General features: G+C 46.3%; 7 protein-coding genes across 7 annotated transcripts; 5 read left to right on the forward strand and 2 right to left on the reverse strand.

Moving 5' to 3' along the window:
- Positions 1-266: 266 nt before the first annotated feature.
- B9G98_04516 (putative transporter C36.02c) lies at positions 267-1,985 on the forward strand (the record flags this gene model as incomplete). Its single annotated transcript, XM_024811073.1, has 1 exon — positions 267-1,985. The coding sequence occupies one exon, from the start codon at positions 267-269 to the stop codon at positions 1,983-1,985; it is 1,719 nt and encodes a 572-aa protein (XP_024666841.1).
- An 871-nt stretch (positions 1,986-2,856) lies between these two features.
- B9G98_04517 (hypothetical protein) lies at positions 2,857-4,509 on the forward strand (the record flags this gene model as incomplete). The annotated part of the gene is made up of 1 exon (XM_024811074.1): positions 2,857-4,509. The coding sequence occupies one exon, from the start codon at positions 2,857-2,859 to the stop codon at positions 4,507-4,509; it is 1,653 nt and encodes a 550-aa protein (XP_024666842.1).
- Positions 4,510-6,743: 2,234 nt separating this feature from the next.
- Positions 6,744-8,435, forward strand: B9G98_04518 (hypothetical protein; the record flags this gene model as incomplete). Its single annotated transcript, XM_024811075.1, has 1 exon — positions 6,744-8,435. The coding sequence occupies one exon, from the start codon at positions 6,744-6,746 to the stop codon at positions 8,433-8,435; it is 1,692 nt and encodes a 563-aa protein (XP_024666843.1).
- Positions 8,436-9,274: 839 nt separating this feature from the next.
- B9G98_04519 (putative transporter C36.03c) lies at positions 9,275-10,969 on the forward strand (the record flags this gene model as incomplete). The annotated part of the gene is made up of 1 exon (XM_024811076.1): positions 9,275-10,969. One exon carries the CDS (start codon positions 9,275-9,277, stop codon positions 10,967-10,969), a length of 1,695 nt encoding a protein of 564 aa, XP_024666844.1.
- A 92-nt stretch (positions 10,970-11,061) lies between these two features.
- Positions 11,062-12,738, reverse strand: B9G98_04520 (DNA polymerase alpha subunit B; the record flags this gene model as incomplete). Its single annotated transcript, XM_024811077.1, has 1 exon — positions 11,062-12,738. One exon carries the CDS (start codon positions 12,736-12,738, stop codon positions 11,062-11,064), a length of 1,677 nt encoding a protein of 558 aa, XP_024666845.1.
- A 257-nt stretch (positions 12,739-12,995) lies between these two features.
- Positions 12,996-14,918, reverse strand: B9G98_04521 (La; the record flags this gene model as incomplete). Its single annotated transcript, XM_024811078.1, has 2 exons — positions 12,996-13,901; positions 13,959-14,918. 2 exons carry the CDS (start codon positions 14,916-14,918, stop codon positions 12,996-12,998), a joined length of 1,866 nt encoding a protein of 621 aa, XP_024666846.1.
- An 881-nt stretch (positions 14,919-15,799) lies between these two features.
- Positions 15,800-20,674, forward strand: B9G98_04522 (Phospholipase D1; the record flags this gene model as incomplete). The annotated part of the gene is made up of 1 exon (XM_024811079.1): positions 15,800-20,674. The coding sequence occupies one exon, from the start codon at positions 15,800-15,802 to the stop codon at positions 20,672-20,674; it is 4,875 nt and encodes a 1,624-aa protein (XP_024666847.1).
- Between the last annotated feature and the right edge of the window lie 81 nt (positions 20,675-20,755).

Below are 20,755 nucleotides of genomic sequence, written 5' to 3' on the forward strand. Positions count from 1 at the left end.
CATTTTACGACCAATTCGGTGATCTCAGGCCCTAATTTAACAGCTAGCACTCCATGCTGTTTGAATTCCATCTTATTCACGTTTGCATATAAACTGCTAGTCCTTGGTTGAACTTACTTTCGCTCCTCATGCACTATGCGTTTCGCATACTAACGCAAGATCATCATCAAGTCAGCCTGTGCTACAAACAAACATTTGCCTTTGTTGAATTAGTAATGCCGCATGCATGGCTTAATATTTATTCTGCAGCCGCCCATTTCAGAGGAATGATGAACCTTGGCGAAACGAAGGAGGCGCCTTCGGGAGAGGAGGTGATCTCCAAAGACATAGATACATACTCTGTCTCCGGAACCACTAATAGTGAACAAATTCATCCTTTGAATCAGTCAGACACCCGTCGCAGCGGCACTGCTCCAGCCAGTGATGCGGAGAGCAGGCAAGATGATGTTTTGAGTCGATACTACACCAACCGGTCAAACTCTGGCAAGGAGATACCACCGATGGGTGGCGACAAGCCATTCCCACCTATGTTTGAGGACGCCGAAGCGTACAAGGTTGAATTCCAGGGACCGGACGACCCATTGAACCCCATGAATTGGAAAAATAGCCGTAAGTTGCTGCTTGGTATGATCATGGCATACATGACAGTTGTTCTTGCTTGGGGTTCTTCTGTTATGGCTGCTGGCATCCCTGTAATCAAGGAGGTTTTCCATGTTGGTCAAGCAACTGCTGCTCTGGGCATTTCGCTATATGTTCTGGGGTTTGCTACGGGTCCCATCATTTGGGGCCCTCTGTCAGAGGTGTATGGTCGTTATATCCCGATGCTCGTTTCTTATATCTTCTTTACCGCATTTACTTTCTGGACCGCCACAGCTGATCACTTTTACCATCTGATTTTGTACCGTTTCTTTGCAGGTGCTATCGGTTCCGCACCTTTGGTAATTGTTGTTGCATCCTTTGCTGATATGTTCACCGTCGAAGTGCGTGGAAGGGCATTGGCCCTGTTCTCTCTTTGCATGGTAACAGGTCCCATTTTAGCTCCTGTTGTTGGCGGATACATTGTTGCCTCTTACTTGGGCTGGCGCTGGCTTTTCTACATTACGGGTATTATGGCATCTCTTGGTTTGGTCTTGATGATTTTCTTCCTCCGAGAGACTTTCCACCCTATTATTCTTTCTAAAAAGGCCGTGGACCTCCGTCTTCGAACAGGTAATATTATGATTTATGCCCAACATGAGAAGAATGTCCCCGATATCAAGGAAATCGCTGGTCGTGTTCTTATTCTTCCCATTAAAATGTTGTTCCAGGAGCCTATTCTCTTCTTGATGTCTCTTTACCATGGCTTCGTTTATGGTATCTTGTACCTCACTCTTGAGGTTGTGCCTATCATTTTCTCGGAGAAATACCATTGGAAGGGTGGAAATATTATGCTTCCTTATCTGGGTTTCGTTGTCGGTGGTATCATTATGAGCTTCGCAAACGTATTCTTCTTCGATCCCAAATTCCGTCGTGACCTTCGGGCAAGTGGTAAGCCCATTCTTCCTGAAGCTCGACTCCCTCTCTGCATGGCTGGTGCAATTGAGTTTCCTATTGCCATTTTCCTTCTTTGCTGGACGGGAAATTACAGAGTCCACTGGATCGCACCTTCGATTGGTATGGCTTTCTTAGGTGGCGGCTTAGTATCTCTTTTCGTTGGCATCATTAATTACACAGTGGACACTTACACTTTCCTTGCAGCATCCGCTATGGCTGCAAACACATTTACCCGTTCTGGAATGGCTGCAGCATTCCCGATTTTCGCATCAGCCATGTTCCACAATCTTGGTGTTGAGTGGGCAGGCACATTGTTAGGCTGCTTGGCGGTGCTACTCTTACCGTGCCCCTTCATCTTCTACTACTATGGAGAACGTATTCGCGGCTGGTCTAAATATGCACCAAAGATACCCGCCCCTCCTAAAAAAGAAGAGCCTGCAGATGACGCTTAAGTTTTAAGACATACATTGCGCACAATGAATGTCTAATACCTTCAATGAACATTCAATGTCAAATTTCATACGAAGTTTTTAATTGATTTATATCTTAGCTATTAATGAAATGAAAAAGTTTTTTACCCGGCGATGTAGATCTTGCTGTACCTCAGCTGCAGATTCGGGTGACTCAAATACGGTTGGGATTGAAGCCGAGAAGTAGCTTTTAAACTCGGTAAATGAAGCATGAGATACTCTGTGGCACTGCTTAGGCGCTAGAATACTTTTAAGGTATCGAGAATAGGTATTCTTATCGTTGGCTGCCTGCCCTCTCTTGTGTGCCGTCACATGCCTTGCTCAACCGCTTTTCCCCGACAGTTAAACCACCATGCACGTTGCGGGTGACAAAGACACACTACGCATTGAACTGAAGAGCCGATGACTATTACGCTAAGATTTGGTGCAGCCTGGCGTAATAAGACCAAAAGTTGTGTTATTTCCTGGCATTTGAGTATACTAGAAATCTGATGCACTATAATTTTCAGGTACTCTCGCTCAGTCTGAGTGTGAGCCTGTGATAAAGTATTTCCCGACAAAGCTTATCTTACGCAGCCCCCCTCGCCCAAGACAAAAAAAATTGTATCTGGTAGTGAAATAGATCTTCCCTCAAAGACTAACTCACTTCTTAGTGCCACATTTAGAGTACAGTCAACTTTCAAGATACGCTTCGTAGCATTTTGCCCACGGACTTCATTAAGCCGACAATGGACCTAGCGGGGCCACCTGCGGCCTCAACCCTTGACCCATCTATATAACTATTACATATTGGCCCAATATTTTATTCGACCGAACGGGAGGTGGTGATAAGCTATCCCTACTACAACCCGATATGGAGAGCTCAGCGGACAAGCCGAGAGAAAAGAATTTGTCTCCACATGACTCCCTCACGAGCTCACCACTGTCTTCTGCTGACATAGAAGCTAATGGAGTCGACATAGAAGACATCGACGACTACGTTGCAGACCCTATTGATAGGTATGCAACGAGAGCCAGTCTCGCCCAACGAGCTAGATCTCTGACTAGATATGGCGGTGTGCCGCCAATGGGTGGTAACAGGGCATGGCCGGCAAAAATTCTAAACGAAGACGAATATAAAGTGGAATTTGATGGCCCGGATGACCCTCTCTGCCCTTTTAATTGGTCCAACACCAAGAAGTTCACGAACGGTTTCATTATGACATACCCCTCCTTAGCCCTGGTATGGGGCTCTGCTATTTATGGCTCTGCTCTCGAGTTTATTGAGGTGGAGTTCCACGTTGGGCAAGCAGTGTCTGCGCTTGGCATTTCGCTCTACATTTTAGGATTCGCTTGTGGTCCTGTTTTTTGGGGACCATTGTCAGAGGTATACGGTCGTAGATTACCTCTTGTGTGCTCATTAGTTGGCTTGACGTGTTTTAGTTGGTGGGCTGCGACAGCGGATAAGTTTTACCAGCTGATGGTTTATCGCTTCTGCTGCGGCTCGATCGGAGGTGCGTCAATGTCGATTATTCCAGCGGCTATGGGAGATATTCTACCTGTACGCTCGCGAGGAGTGGGAATTTCAATGTACTCGCTGTGTGTCGTTGCCGGCCCAGCGATCAGTCCGATGGTGGGAGGCTTCTTAGCGCATTCCTCTATGGGATGGCGCAGCACACTCTACTCCTCTGCTATTATGGCGAGTGTTGCTTTAGTGCTAGTTGTTTGTTTCTTGTCTGAAACCTACCATCCGGTGATTCTCAAACAGAAGGCCCGTACAATTCGTTCGGCGACAGGGAATCAATTTGTATTTTCAGCTCACGAGAGAGTGGAATTAGATCTGAAAGTTGTTTTGGATAAGGTTATAACTGTGCCGTTTCAAATGCTTTTAACAGAACCAATTCTTATGCTAACAGCTACTTACCAAGGATTCTTATATGGCGTGCTTTATTTGTGTCTAGACGCCATTCCAATTATTTTTACTAGCTACGGCTGGAAAGGCGGCGTGGTAACGCTTCCCTATATTTCATTGTTTTTGGGTGCAGTTGTTGCTAATGTTACGAACCTTACTATCTTCGATCCAAAATTCAAAAGAGACCTCGCCAAAAGCGGAAAGCAGGTTTACCCCGAAGCTCGTCTTCCGATGATGATGGTGGGGTCATGTGTTTTTCCCACTTCAATTTTCCTACTGTGCTGGTCTGGTGCTTATAAGGTCCATTGGTTTGTACCCACTCTTGGCCTGTTTTTCCTTGGATACGGCCTCATTACTTTGTTTCAACCTATCATTAATTACACTGTCGACACGTTTAGGCTAAGGGCTGCATCTGCAATGGCCGCTAATGTGTTTGTTCGCTCGGGACTGGGCGCTGCATTCCCCATTTTCGGTAAAGCCATGTTCAACAACCTAGGGACTCAATGGGCTGGTACTCTTCTTGGCTGCTTAGCATTACTGTTGAGCCCTTTTTCTTTCATATTCTACCGTTGGGGCCCTAAGCTTCGGGCAATGTCAAAAAGCACGCAGCAATAAATTATTAAAAAGTTGCGCCCCAACTTTTACCCATCGAGCTCGCAGTTCTTACGTTCCGCATACGTGTTTATACTGTGATTCTTTCGAGGGGTTGGCGGCCAACGGAAATTGTAAACCATTTATTTCTTGGAAGATTTTTGGTCCTGAAAATTGGTCTTCCCATCATTAATTACTTAAACTTGTCTGCATATTCGCATAATGCCTATCCCTGTTTCAAACTGCATGAACTTATGGCTGTAAAAGCAACAACATCCAAAACAGTGTTTCCCCTTCCCGATCAGTGCCGGCTACATCAGATGTGAAGCTTTTAGACGTGTGCATATTCACCATATACGACATACATACGGACTGGGCGTCGGTAGAAGAACAGTGTGAAAATGTCGTGTTTATCATTCAGGGTGTTCAGCATACGGCTCAGGAATCTCCTGTATTTTTGCGATCATGCCAGCAGGAGATTTTTCAGTATGCTTTTCTCTAGCTTCTAGGATCAGTGCTAGGAGCAATTTACTATATGCTGATATCTGTAGAGTAAAAATATTAAGAACTGCTAATTTACCGGGGTTCCAGAGTTTGGGCTTCACACAGGAGGTCTTTCAAGGACATGCATGGTCATGATGCGGGACAGCCTATTTTTGAATCAGCATAGACACACGATTGGGGTTTTGGATGCTCCTCCCACTGATGTTGGGGTATCCCGCTGTAAGGGTTTCCTTGAAGGCTCGAAATAAATTCTTAAAATCTCGAAAAAATTGGTGCTACTAGGGACTTCTTTGTTATTGCTTTTAAGAATGAAATCACCAAATATACTTCTGGTTATAAGGCACGGGAGCTTGGGACCCATAAGGATGTTGATTTGTTTATACTCGTAATGACCACACTCTGTTAGGTTTCAACATCGTTATGCACGTATTTTAGATGTGCTGAAAAATTCTAACAGCTCATTCGACTTTATCCGCAGTTTGATCTACCAAGAGCTTCTCCTCAGACTCGTTTATTCAACTCAATAGGCCTTATCATTCTCTCGGGCGTTACAGCTGGAATAGAGATTTGAATGCTATGTCTACGAATGCTTTGCATGGTAATTGGTCGAGCAATATGAGTATATTACAAGCTTAGTGCATTCAAGAGATTTGGTCAAATGCGTACGGAATACAGTCTAACCTTGGGATTATAGGCTATATCATGTGGCACCATTTTAATCTTCATTATGCGTGGGTTTAGACAAGATGGTACGCTGTATTTTCGATCTCGCCCATTTAAGCCATCAGTTTCGCAGGAACGGTTTTAGTTACACATTTTTCCTGGCTCCAAAATTTGTTTACGAGATATACTTGGCATTCCGAAGTAACTCTGACTGCAGATTCAGTTGTCGAGCTATAATGACGGGAATTTGATCTTTGTGTTCTAGCCATATACGCTATTGAGTGGGCCGTAAACTTACTAGGTTGCTCAGCAGAAACATACAATGCTTCTCATTTACTATTTGACTGATTTCACTGTTTGGGATCGAGGATCGTCAACACCGGACATGCGAATAGTATAGAATAGAAAATGGAACCGAAGAGTGCGAAATTAAACTACCACACATCCACTTGCTCAGTCCATTCCAGGTATTGTTAGAGTGTACGTTTGGCAGCCCGTGTGAACAGCGAAAACATCAATGACGAGTATGCTTAGCATACAGGTTGCAATAAAAGTAGTATTGATCCCGTGTACTGACAGAATTCCAATGAATCAGGCGATATACAGAAATCTGACGTGCAGTGCTGCATAATCACCGCAGGCTCGCACTAGCGACACAGACGCATAAAGAATACAGTAGTACCACCTCGACCGGAAAAATGCTTGAGATGACTGTTTAATAGATCATTGTGAGCGGTCAATATACGTTTGGGCCTTCTCAGAGAGTGCGCGAGTTACGCTTTGAAAGGATTATTTGCTCAAGCAACGGGATCCCGAAATTCTCTCACTGAAACTAGGGCTAGGTCCTGCATGACCTTGTCTTGGTTGAGCAAGGTGAACCAGGATGAAGGCAACCAAAGTGCAAGTTCATGAGCAATCGATTGCAATCAGAGGATTTGACGTCCTTGAGTGACCAACCATCTTCAATAGCCCAATTTACTTCTATAGTCTTCGAGAGTATATAACATAAATAGCCTGCGAGGGCCTCGCACGTGACGAGCAAACGCTTAGTTTAAATCTGATGGCACAGAAAAAGAAAGCTTGACGTACACATGGATCGATTATCAGACTCGGTTGAATTCGAAGACAAGCCCTGTGACTACTGTTCCAAAAACGTGTGCAAGCCACTGCAGCCCGGCGAGCTGGGATTTATTCCGTTCGCAGAGCTGGTGGTTGCACATACCAAAGGTGTACCAGATCTTCCAGCTATAATGGGACCTAATAATAAAGCCATCCCCACAGTACCAAATGACCATTTGAAATACCGGGTGGACTATAATGGTCCGGATGACCCGCTGAATCCGCTCAATTGGTCGAGGTTTCAGCGAATTTTCCATATTGCTATGGTCTGCTATGCTGGGATGGTGGTCATGTGGGGAATGACTGTTTGGGCATCAGTGGAAAAATTCCTTAAGCCCATTTACCATCTGTCTTGGTCTGTCTGTGGCTTGGGTTTGGCTTTATATATCATGGGATTGATGGCCGGGCCTGGTGTGTGGATCCCGTTATCTCAACTTCATGGTCGACGTCCAATGTTAGTTTATTCGATGCTGGGTGCGACGGTGTTTACATGGTGGACCTCAACTGCTCAGTACTATTATCAGTTCATGATTTATCGGTTTTTTACCGGTGCCTTTGGTGCCGGTGCACTCAGCATTTCAGTGGACGTTTTCAAAGACCTATCTACCCGACGTAGTGTTGTGGATACTTCCATCAGTGTCTATACCATTATGAGCTTTGGCGCGCCCGTTCTTGCACCATGGGTCTCTGACTGCGTTGGATTCTCATTCTTGGGTTGGAGATGGATGTTCACCCTGCAAGGCATCATGATGTCGAGCAGCTTCGTGCTACTCCTCCTTTTCTTTAGAGAAACTTCTAGCCCAGTCGTGCTCCAAAGTAAAGCCAGGTACTTGCGAATTCGCACTGGTAATCGGTTTATATATTCAGCCCATGATCACACTTTCCTAGACTTGAGTCTGGTCATTCACAACTTTTTTGCTGGCCCGATTAAGTTTTTAACTGCCGATCCAATTCTAGCTGTCGTGTCCATTTACCAAGGATTCCTGTTTGCGTTGCTGTATTTGACCATGGAAGGTATTCCTTTGACCTTCTTGAGATATGGATGGAATGGACCTTTGACGGCTATTTGCTCTCTTTCGATGTTTATTGGAATGGTTATAGCATCTGCTGTTCAAATCTTTATCACGAATCCACAGTATCGGCGCTATGCCAAGGAGATTGATGTTCCTGAAAGCCCCCCTTTGAGGCTCTGGACTATGCTTCCTGGTGCCATTGTGTTGCCAATCTCTCTTTTCTGGTGGTTCTGGACTGGATTTTATCTAGTCCACTGGATATGCCCTACCATTGCCATGGCATTCACTGGATTTGGTTTGGTCACAGCCTATGCACCAGCTCTGAACTTCGTTTACGTGAGTTATAACATTAGTCCTGAAGTCGCATTGTCAGCCAACTCAATTACACGAGCTCTCATGATGGGCATGTGCCCGTTCTTCGTTAAAGCAATGTACTTCACTCTGGGTATGGAATGGGCAGGAACTCTGCTGGGCTGCTTGGCCACAGTGTTAGGTGCACTACCATACATTGTATTCTGGGTGATTCCTCTCTGGGGCCACCCTGCCAAGGACGAAACTCACAAGGAATACAGAAAAGGCCGTTGGGAAAAGATTCTCCACAACCAAATCATCAAGCAAGCTCTTACGAAAATCGATTCGCATGACGACTAAATCAGGTCGCAGTTGAGCCAGTACAATGCTATCAGATCGCATGGTGCACGCTCCTACTAATTCATTCAATATCTTTTAAAATGAATAGACTCTTATTCAATAAACGTTTAATCAAATTTCAATCCAGCATGAACTCATGTCATGTAGTTTGTTTTCCCGATGGTCACGGGGACGACGACGCAGCTTAGCCCAGTCCGTTGTCGGTCAAATATGCCAAGAAAAAACATGTTCCATCACCGCAGAAACGACTTAAAAAAATATTCTGTGCATGAAATTATGTACGAGACAAGTCAAATTCACATTGGACAAAAAAACTTGCAACATATAGACTACGCTATTTATGAATACAGCCGAATCGGCTACGCTGATTACCGATCATCCTAAGTGTCTGCAAAAGCCGAAGGCAGCTGCACACCTAAATGTCTCAAACCGAACCGGACAGCTTAGGAAGAACATTTTTTGGAAAGGGAAAAAAAATTCAGAATAAGATGCCATATTAACTAGGATCAGTCGAGTTTAATACGCTGCGCTCGAGGTATACATTGGGGTTTCCCCATGTTGTCCTTCCCAATTTCGCCGAGATCGTGTGCTTAAATCTTTATAAGCTTGTGAAATAACCCTGTGTCTCCGACAAAGTGGATCAGTGGTGACCGAATCCAGCATAGTGCACAAGATACTCTTTTAAGCCAGTTGCCCCACATGCGGCGGGCTGCATTCCTCCGCATGAGCGTACGGGAGCTTCGTCACGAACCGAGCCGAGCCGAGGACGCAACAGATCAAAATTCTTTCGTCATACCGACACACCTATATCAACTAGTAGCAGGACCATTCGAAAACATATGTCCGCTACTAATCCAGAGAGTGAGCGCGAACTACATTCCAGTAATGAACCGGATTTGAAACCTTACAGTTCTTCAAAATCTTCGGAGAGCTCCCACACCGAGGAGGAAGTCGAAGGCTTCACGACTGGAGCTACCCGTACGCAAACAAATGCCAGTGACTCGTCGGCCTTGAGTCGCACCATTTCTCGAGTATACACGCAAAGTACAAATTTCGAAACACCGCTACCATCAATGGGCGGAGGTAGAAGCACGTACCCTGCAAAAATACCCAACGAGGAGGAATATGAGGTCCAATTCGATAGTGATGATGACCCACTTAATCCACTGAATTGGTCATTTCGACGGAAGCTCGTTGTCGGTGCTGCATGCGTCTGGCCTACAACTGTTTTATCGTGGGGATCTTCGATCTACGGTAATGCGACGACCGAAATTAAGCATATCTATCATGTTGGCACCCCAGTCGCTATTCTGGGCGTTTCCCTGTATGTAATTGGGTTTGCTACCGGCCCAATTATTTTCGGCCCCATGTCCGAGATCTACGGCCGGAAAATACCTATGCTGATCTCTAGCATTCTGTTTACTGCATTCACTTTTTGGTGTGCTACGGCTGACCATTTTTACCACATTATGTTGTATCGCTTTTTTGCAGCAGCTTTGGGTGCAGCGCCCCTCGTGGTAGCGGCTGCAGCCCTGGCTGATATGCTTCGAACAGATGTTCGAGGTATTGGTATAACACTATTTTCATTGTGTGTCATTGCTGGTCCCATGATTGCACCTGTCGTGGGTGGATATATTGCGAACTCATATCTCGGTTATCGGTGGGTGTTTTACATCACAGGTATCATGGGTGCTTCGGGAATCCTATGTGTCATTTTCTTTCTTGAAGAAACTTACCACCCGTTAATTCTTTGTAATAAGGCTCGAGAACTTCGGGAGCGCACAGGAAACAATTTCATTTATGCTGCCCACGAGCGGGTCAGACCCGATTTCAACACAATCGCCAAGAAGGTCCTGGTTCTCCCCGTCAAAATGCTTTTCGTAGAACCCACCCTCATGTCTCTGTCACTTTATCATGGATTCATCTATGGTATTCTGTATCTTTGTCTGGAAGCAATTCCTCTCATTTTTACAGAAAAATATCATTGGCATGGAGGTAACATTATGCTGCCTTACTTAGGTATGTTTATTGGTGCAGTCTTGGGAAATATGACCAGTATTTTTGTCTTTGAGCCTCTCTTCAAAAAGACCCTTGCAAAGTCAGGGAAAGCTGTTTTACCGGAGGCTAGGCTGCCCCTCATGATTCTTGGATCCATTATTTTCCCAATTGGTATTTTCATGCTTTGCTGGACAGGTAACTATCATGTTCATTGGATCGCTCCAGTTATTGGATGTGCTTTAATCGGCTTTGGAATGAATAGCCTTTTCTTACCCATTTTCAACTACATCATTGATACCTATCTATTTCTCGCCGCGTCTGCCCTTGCCGGCAATACCTTTTTGCGTTCATCTATGGGCGCTTCCTTCCCTATCTTTGCCACGGCTATGTTCCAAAACTTGGGCATTGAATGGGCAGGCACCTTGTTGGGCTGTTTAGCAGTTCTGCTTCTTCCTATACCTTTCTTGTTCTACAAGTTCGGCGCGAAAATTAGAAGAGCCTCCAAGTATGCGGTCGACCTCGACAACAAAGAGTGATCTTGGCCAAGCATACATTTTTTATGGACAAAATTTATCAGATTTATTTTTTCGTTTATCAAAATATCTTGATATAACATAGGGTCGATAATCTAAATGAGAACAATATCAACCCGGCTATTTCTCCAGAATGGGCCCGCAGATCCAGATATAACAGCATAGGTCCCGCCATTCGACTTTTTAGATAAAAACCCAGGATTGATACACACAACATTGTTGACTATCTCTGCTGAAGGCCGAGTGAGAGATGGAACAATCAAAACGTTGGGCGCTAGGACCATATCTGCAAGGTTCAAATGAGAAACATCCAAAGGGACACCCGGGCGTTGTTCACGGCGCAAAGATACCTCAAAGACAGATTCCTCTGTTGGTGTGTCACCAGATTGGAACCCAGGGAACAGAGGATAGACGCGACGTTGCTCAAGAATACTCCGACAAGCCTGGCTAAACCCGCTGCCCTGTTGGTTTTGTTCTACCGTGCGACTGCTGAGAATATCTTGTACAGAATCTGATGATGTTGCTGTAATTACAACTTCATCAAGGGAAAAAATAGCCGGGTTGGGGACCATCTTGAAGTTTTTAGGCAAGCCAAGTTCTTTTCGTGAGAATTGCGGTTGAGGGTATTGCAGATTCTCTGTGATAACATCTTTAGTGCTTGGTAGAAGAATGACTGGGATATTTTGGTCAAGATCGTTCAAAATAGGTACCACTTTTTGTGCAAAAATTTCATGCAAAGAATCGAAGCTGTCGGTCTTTTGAGAGGACCAAAGCATAGGATGATCACCCTCTACGAATGGCCCTACAAGAATGACACTTGAGGGCTTTGTTTCTTGAATAGTCTTTACAAGGTCTTGCAAAGGGTGGAAATCGAGGTTGTCTTGAGTTGTGAAGGGACCAGCAGCTGCAACCAACCTCAAAGGGTTTTCACCACGCTTGGCTTCAAGTTCCTTCTGGTTCTCGGAAGAGACCATTGCAAAAGGCATTTGAGGGGGTGCGATAACCTCTTTAACAACAAACGAGGAGCCACTTGGGTTGGTTCCTTTCAATGCGACGATTTGGCCTGGGAAAAACGAAAACGCAGAAAGTTGGTCCAGATCGAGACGAGTCTGAGTGCCTGCACCCAGTCTCCTACAGGTTTGAATCGTAATTCCTTTGGGGTGGAGACGTTGTTTATAGCCAGGCTCATCTGATCCTAACCGACCAATAACAATGGCCTCATCTTGAATGGTTCGTGCAGGATTAACGATATCGTGCTCATTTATGCCACCCTCATCGGTGAAAATCTTGATCATCCGCTCAATCTGTTGATCTAAAACCTTGCTAGCATCAGAAAGCTGCTGGTACATGGGCCTATAATTGTGCTCTGTGGCTGAGACATTAGGTGCAAAGTGAGCTGGAGCACTGGGGATCGAAGGGTTTACTGCAACATTTTCGTTCAGAGTCAAGATAACTTTCCCTGAATTTTGTCGAGATGAATAGTGTGCTACAGGACTCGATGGGAAGTCACTTGAGGATGGTAAGATTCCCGAGCGGTCAATGTGTGCAGGGAGTGGTGTGGAAGGCTTTGTAGCAGACGACTGGATCTGGCGCAAAGGGGTGGCAACCTGACGCGTTCGTGAAGTGTGTGGAGTGCCGATTTTGGCCTTCTTTTTCGGCCGATCGGCTTCATGAGCAAGATAGATCTGGAAATCACTGAGACTGGACGCAATTTGAGGTTCCGTGGGTTGTGACAGCGCATACGCTTCCCATTTATAGTGGAGATCCTCCATTGTTAGATTATATTTCGTTGAAAGAGACTTAAGAGTGGCCATAGTGGCCTCGTCCACCTTTTCAAAAAACGCGTCCATATAACTTGCCTGCGACGCGACAGATTAGTAAAAAAAATTAAAATGCGTAAATTGAAAACATCCAACCCAAATATAATAAAAAATGAAATAAAAACGGGTTCGAAAAGAGCAACAGAATATACATTTCATCATTTACAATAAGCTAAAGATCAGTACTAAGAAATCGTATATCAAAGAGCTTACTCCGAAGCAGGGGTCTCGGTTGTGGGCTCCACGGGCTCGGCAGCCTGCTTCTCGCTAGGCTCAGAAGAGCCTTCAGACTCAGTCTTCCCACGCTTGGCCTCATTCTCTTCATTACGGTCATTGCGGCGCTTAGTACCGTGGGGTCCCCGAGCGTTCTTGTTCTTGAAAGCATTGAACTTGCGACGTTTACCGTTAGCATTGGCGGTGAAACCATGCTCAGCAGCCTTCATCTCAACATAGGCCACCTTTGACATGGTGAGAAGTTCCTGGCCGTTGTACTGGGGCTTAGGATCGAGCTCCAAGAACTTCTTGACATCCTCGGCGTTGGCAAACTCAACGAAAACAGACGATTTGAACGAACCATCATCAGTGCGGCGCAGTCTGACCTGCTTGGTAGGTCCAAACTGTTCGAAGAAAGTTTCAAGATCAAACTGAGTAGTCTCGGTTTCATCGCCAAACCCTTTGGCATAAATGGTACGGTTGAAAGCGTCCTTTTTGATTTCAGGCTTGGGCTCTTGCAGCGGAATGCGGCGACGAACATTCTTATCGTCCTCAGAAACCTCCAAGAGCTTTTCACTTTGCTTCAGCGCCGCAACAACAGCTTCCAAGGGCTGGAATCGGCGCATGCGAGAAAATTTGTGGATGGTATCGATAGGGACCCAGCCATCGTTTTTCTCGGCGGTTTGGAACAAAAATTTATCTTTCGGAAGATTTTCGTCACTGAAATAAAACTCCACCTGCTTCAAAATCTCTTTAGGGTCGCTAGATTCAGGCAATTTGGATGCATCAGAAACCACTTTTCGAACTCTGCCGGATTTTTCACTCATAATGACAAAGCAGTGAGTGCCTCTGGGACATGGCGATATCAAGGCTTGAAGTAGACCAAGAATAATTGAGATCCCCTCTATAGGCTACTGGGTTGTGTTTATTCATAAATTACTTTTTGGACGTTTGAGCACGCGTACCACGCCATCCTGCGCGAAGCTGGCAATCAGTCTTTTCTTACTGTCAAACATACGTCCATTGTAGAGACCGCGGCCGTCGCCAGCTGCATCAGACCAAGTTTCCATCATAATATAATCATCATCAACCATGGCGTCGAGTCTGTGCAAAACAAATTGGTGATCAATAGATGCAATCTTCTCAATATGGAGGTAAGGGTCGTCCTGAATATTGATCAACGTGAACAGAGAGTTTCGATCAGAGATGTACAACAGGAGGGCGACATGGATGTTGATCTGATTAGGTAGCCTGAATGGCGATCGGAAATAGTGTATGATACGCCTATCAGAAAGAATTGGAATCTCTTTATTGGACTCAGTAGTATCCATCTTTCTACAGTCGATGGTATGCCATTGGCTTTCAATACCAAATTCTCGGGCAAAGTCCAGAATCACCGGGGCGTCGAAATCGTTGGCGGGCTCCATGGTGATAATCTCGTGGTCGGGACGAGCGTACTTCTCAGGATAGGGTGCATTGTAGCAGAGGCTATCTTTCTCAGCAGACTTGAACGATAGCAAGGAGAAGAAAATCATGTCCTTCTTATCGTAGGAGAAGTCCGCAAGTTTGTCTTCGTCGCATTGGTAAACGCGGATTTCGCGGTTCGCAAACCTACCTCCATCCCGCAGCTTCTCAACAGTAAAGATAAATGGGATTAGTGGGTTGCCCCGTTCCAGAAAGTAGCCGTGAAGCGAGTGGCAGACCTGCTTGATATCGGTCGTCATTGAACCTGCTACAACTACCTGGGCCAGTACGTGGCCTCCAAAAACACCGGAGAAGCCCTTCATCGGCTGGAATGGCTGCACCGTTGATTGGTACACCGAAACATTTTTAGGAGTTCTAGGGAGCTCGAGCGGCCTGAGCTCCATGATTTCCGCAAACGTCTTGTTTATGGCGCTGGCAAGATGGTAGTCGATCATTAAGGGTCGGTGTGTGGGGTAATTGAAGACTTATATGGGTCAAGGTCGTTTGTAATTCGGTTTGGGGTAAAGCTGCTTTCGGCATTAAGGGTTGAGCTCGACAAACGCTGGGGTTGAGGCTCGAGGTGAACTCTTTGAATAGCTGGCCCTAGTCTACTAGTAGCATTTCGTGTTTATATACTGTATACCGCAACTCTCCTGGCGTTTAGCGACGAAACTCCCTCGGCTGTCCTCATGCATCTCGGGCCTAAGTTCAAAAGCGCCCTTGTGATAACCCCTACCCCGCAAAGTCAGCGGGGGGAAAGAGTTAGCATCTGATGACTAATAAGAGAGGGCCTGATCAGACCCTTCCCACTCGTCCTGGCTCGTCTGCGAGCAGTCCTGCCTTGCTTATTGCGGATCCTGCCATCTTGCACATCTAGTTTCAGTTTCGGCTAGCGGGTTAACATTTGCCCCACCTCGAGGATTCGTTTGTCTAGGCGATCTAGATGGCAATAAGAGCGGAATTTTCTGCCAAATTGAGCACAATCAAAGCTTTTATAATCCTGGCGTTATATAGAAGTTCAGCTCAGCTCGCTCACATCGAGCAGTAAATTCTCGACATCGAGATGCCTCTTACCCCTACCCCTTTGCATCTTGCATACGCTCACTTGAGCTATGCGAAACGCTGCTACTCTTATAAGATTTTGGCAGCGAAATAGCTCGCAGAATAGAAACACTAAGCTGTTTACATATGATCTGGGTTATGATAATTGGTTATGGCCGACAAATCGCGCAAATCTGCCCATTTGCCAGCATTGTATCTGCAGTTTATCGAGCGCAATAATGTAAAAAGAATGCTTTGCTAAGCAGGACTAAGAATCTAAACTTCGTATTGCGATATGGATCAAGACTCTGCACCCCGGAGAACTGAAGAGCCATCCGTGCAAAACGGCGGAGTTCAAGCGCAGCCCGAGCTTCTGCGTGGCGAACATGAACACGGTCGCAGGCCCTCTGACGGGGCGGCTTCCCGCGCTAATGGCAAGTCTCGTTTGGCGCATTTTGTGCATGGAAAAAACCTTCGCTCGTTTTGGCGTACAGAACGCGATCCCAAAGAGCCTGGACGCTTTGCAAAGCTGGCACAGCTTGTGCGCCGTGGGCATGGGCAGAAATACAACTGGGCGGATGGACGACGCATGGACGAAAGCGAACTCCTTCGTGAAGTAGAGAAATCTAGCCAGCTCTATGCCGATGTTGCGTCAGTGGCACCAATTGTCAGTCTGTTGGGGTCTAAAATCATGTCTAGTGCTTCAGGTTACAATCGAGTCCCTGTTTTGCTGGACCAGATCTCGGTTCGAGTTGTCCCAGAGCAGCCTGATAAGCTCAAGCACACTGTTCGTATTTTCGTGGAATATGGCTCGGGTTTGTCAAAGATATCGTGGTCGGTCGTACGCTCTTATCGTGACTTTTTTTTCCTCAATTCAAAAATTGTAAAGGATCCAATCTGGACGTCCACAGCACGACCACCTCATTTACCTGGCCTAAAGGAATTCGACAGTGATAAACACTCACATGGTCATCACCGTTTCACTATGTACCATCATCATCATAACAACGAGGAGAACACCCTTCATAATAATGGCTCACGGCAGGCAGCCAACTCTGGGTCCAACGTTGAGCCTCGCCCTGGGCCCCCTCCTCTTCACCCTGGAGCTCGCTCTGTTTCCCCGGCTCCTCGCAATGCTTCGCCGGGCGTGCAACCTACCACAAGTGCTCAGGCAGTAGTTTGCGATGTTACGTCCGACAGCACGAGTGTTAATTCAAGTGCTCTTTCAGCAGCTGTCTATGACGATTTCAGGCCCCAAACTGCACCCACAAGTTTGGAACGGGCTTTGGAATGGTACCTCACCGAGCTACTTAAGGCTTACCGCTTCAGCGGTGAGAGCAACCGCATCATGCAGTTCCTAGAACTCTCATTCACATCTGTTCTCTTGGCACCAGACTCTGCATATCACGGAAAGGAGGGTGCTGCCTTAGTTTACAGCAGAGCTAGTGGCGCAGGTTGGCGCGTGCGACATTGGCACCCCAAGGATTTGGCAGCTCTCTACCGCCGTCACTCTCCTAAATGGGTCCTGGTTTGTGAATCCTTCATTGTTCTTGTTGAAAACATTGGTAGTACAAGTGTTTCGGAGGTGTTTGATGTTGATACGTCTTTTGCTGTTCTTCCTTCTTCACGCAGAGCTACTGAAGAAGAGCTGCGTGCTCTCATTCGGCACGATATCGAGAAAGAGACGAAACAGCAGAATGCATTTGAGGTTATAGCTACTCATGGAACTACCGTTTTCAGCGCTATGGGTGCACTTCAGGAAGATCTCCTGCCAAAAGTGGGTAGTGGGCGCGGGTTCTTACTCCACCTTCGCAATAATGGCCGTGAGCTAAAGCTTGTTGTCAAGAGCCGTCATGAGCTGCGTCGCTGGCACACAAGTTTGTTGCAAATGTCCGCAGCCACTCCTTGGAGTATGGAGAACCGATTCCAATCTTTCGCCCCTGTCCGTTATAACGTCTTCTCTCAGTTCTTTGTTGACGGTCGCGACTATTTCTGGACTTTGAGTGAAGCCCTTGAGAATGCTCGCGACACTATTTACATTCTTGATTGGTGGCTCAGCCCAGAAACTTACCTTCGACGCCCAGCTGAGAGTAACCAGAGATGGCGTCTTGATCGGGTCCTGAAAAGGCGTGCCGAAGCGGGTGTCAAGATTTTTATTGTTGTGTACCGCAATGTTGGTGCAACGATTCCGATTGACTCACTCTGGACGAAGCATTCCATGCTTGACCTGCACCCTAATATACATTGTTTGCGTTCCCCCAATCAAGTTTTGCAAAACTCCGCACTGTTTTGGGCCCATCATGAAAAAGTTTGTGTCATTGATCACACAATTGGTTTCTGCGGTGGTATTGACCTATGCTTCGGTCGTTGGGACACCCCTCAGCATGTGCTGGTGGATGACGCTGTCGACGCCTTCCACAAAACTAACGAAGAAGCCAAATCTTCTGCAACACCTACACAAGTTTGGCCTGGTAAAGACTACTCTAATCCTCGTGTCAAGGACTTTTTCCGTCTTGATCAGCCATACGAAGAGATGTACGACCGGCAAGTGACCCCTCGTATGCCTTGGCACGATGTACACCAGATGGTTATAGGTCAACCAGCACGTGATTTGGCTCGCCATTTCACCCAACGCTGGAACTATGTTATTCGGCAAAAGACCCCATCCCGCCGCACGCCTCTACTGATTCCTCCCCCTGACTTTACACAGGAAGAGCTAGAGAGATTAGGTCTCACAGGCACATGTGAGTTCCAGGTTCTTCGCTCTTCCGGAGACTGGTCGCTTGGTCTTAAAAAGCATGAGCAGAGTATTCAGAATGCGTACATCAAACTCATTGACGAATCTAAGCATTTCGTCTATATCGAGAATCAGTTCTTTATCTCGAGCACTGTTGTAGACGACGTGAAGATTGAAAACCGTATTGGCGATGCACTGGTGCAAAGAATCATTAGAGCTTTCGAGAAAGGCGAAAAGTGGCGAGCTATCATTGTCATTCCTCTGATGCCTGGTTTCGAAGCGAATGTTGATACCCCCGAGGCATCTTCTGTTCGTGTTATCTGTCAATGTCAGTTCAACACAATTTCACGTGGTCCTCATTCAATTTTCTATCGTCTTGAAAAGGCTGGTATCCGCCCTGATCAATATATTTCATTTTTCAGTTTGCGTAAATGGGGAAAGATTGGACCTGAAAAGCGTCTCACTACCGAGCAGCTCTATATCCACGCTAAGACCATGGTCGTAGATGATCGTGTTGCTATAATTGGAAGTGCAAACATCAATGAACGGTCGCAACGTGGTTTGCGGGACTCAGAGATTGCTGTGTGTGTTCGTGATACTGAAGTTATCAACTCAACTATGGCTGGTAAACCTTTCAAAGCTGCAAAATACGCATATAACTTACGCTTGCGCCTCATGCGTGAGCACCTTGGTGTCGATACTGATCAATTGGAGATGGTAGAGCAGCTTGTGGATTCTCTCGAGGACATTGTGACAGACAAATCTCGTGGAAGAATTGGATCTTCGCGTGCAGAGGAGGACGAGTTCCCATCATGGAAGTATCCTGATTCGCACTCGTTCAATTATTTTGCTGGAACAAAGATGAATCCTGGCATTCGTGACTATAAAAAGATTTCCACTGATCCCCGTATCCAGGGCAATGAAGAGCATCGGAGAGATGTGTGCGGTGATGGTTATGATCACATGAATGAACGTTTAAAAGAGTTTAAAAACAAAACTTATGGTCCGAGCTCCTATTTACTTCCTTCTGGTGTTCGGGCTCCTCTTACTCCGAAAGAAATCTCAACTCGCGATGCTGCTATTGATATGATGTCAAAACTGTTGAAAGAGTCTGCTATCACATCAGTTGATGCTTTCAAGCGTAAGTTGTATGAGCTTCTCACTGGTGTGGATCCTGATGGCCACCTTCCGCGTCTTGGGGACAAGCCAATGCCTTATGTTAACGATGAAGATCGTACTGTTCATCATAATGAGCCTTTCCCAGTCGACCCTTGGGGATTCAACGACCCCATCAGCGAGACTTTCTATGAGGACCTCTGGTTTCAAATTGCCGACCGCAATACTTCGATCTTCCGCAGAGTGTTCCGGTGCCAGCCAGATGACGAAGTCGAAACATGGAATGATTATAAGAAATCCATGCGTTTTGAAAATCGCTTCCATATGAAGCAGGCTGAGGAAGGTGGTCCTGAAACCCTTGAAAGTCGTGGCCCTGAACTAGTTGATACACATGAACTAGCTGGAGAGCTTGAGAGTGATATGTTGACTGTTCGCTTAATCAAGAATGCGACGCAAACTGCTACAGACAACATTGGTAATCTCTACGATCTGTCTCAGAAAATGGTTGTGCGTAAAGTTGCTATGGACAAGGCGCCTGATATCGCGGCGCTACAGGCAGAAACTGAACCTGGTAGGCTGCACTCTAGTGCTGCGAAACTCTCCAGGCGCATTCGTGAGCGGAGGTCTAGCAAGGATACCTCGAAAGATGGGTCTATTAAGAACCCCTCTATGGATAGCTTCAAGGAGAAGAGTGTAGAGGATGGCTCCATAAACAGTCCCTCAACGCTTGGACGTGGCGAATCTTCATTTAATGTTGAAACTGGCTCCAAGTCCGCCACTTACGAGGAATATCAAATCGACGACAGTAATGTGAGTCCCAAGTCTAAAGAAAGCTACCATGTGGCTTCAAGCTCTGCCGCAGGTGTTCCCGGTCTCCCCACATTGTCCCGCTTGCTATCTGAGCCTGAAGGCTTTGATCCGAAAGATAGCGAGTTCCCAGATGGCAAACGTCATTCTCAAGCGAAGCTTGCCGAAGGCCTAAGCGTTGATGCTAGAGGGACGCATCGGGCCGATGAAAGTGATCCTCATTTCGCGCACACTCGCTCTGAATATGAAGGCCGCGTTGCCAATGGCACTGTTCAGCCGTATTCTGGTGTTGATGGAGCTGAATCCGTGCGCCCCCACCGGGTCTTCACTTCAGCACGGCGCTGGACTCACTTTGAGCAAGTACTAGACGCCCAAGTTGCTGAGGAGGTTTTGGCAGGTGTCACCGGCCACCTTGTAGTATTCCCAACTGAATGGCTGAACCGCGAGTTGGATGCAGGTAACTGGCACTTCCAGATGGATCGTATGGCACCTCTGGAAATCTACGATTAATCGCATACCCTCCATAAATGTATTCTTAACCCACTTTCTTTTGTAATTTGATAGTTCAAATATGCATGGGTTTGTATGTTC

This window comes from Wickerhamiella sorbophila (genome assembly GCF_002251995.1).
Source record: "Wickerhamiella sorbophila strain DS02 chromosome Unknown contig2, whole genome shotgun sequence".
Lineage (NCBI taxonomy): Eukaryota > Fungi > Ascomycota > Dipodascomycetes > Dipodascales > Trichomonascaceae > Wickerhamiella > Wickerhamiella sorbophila.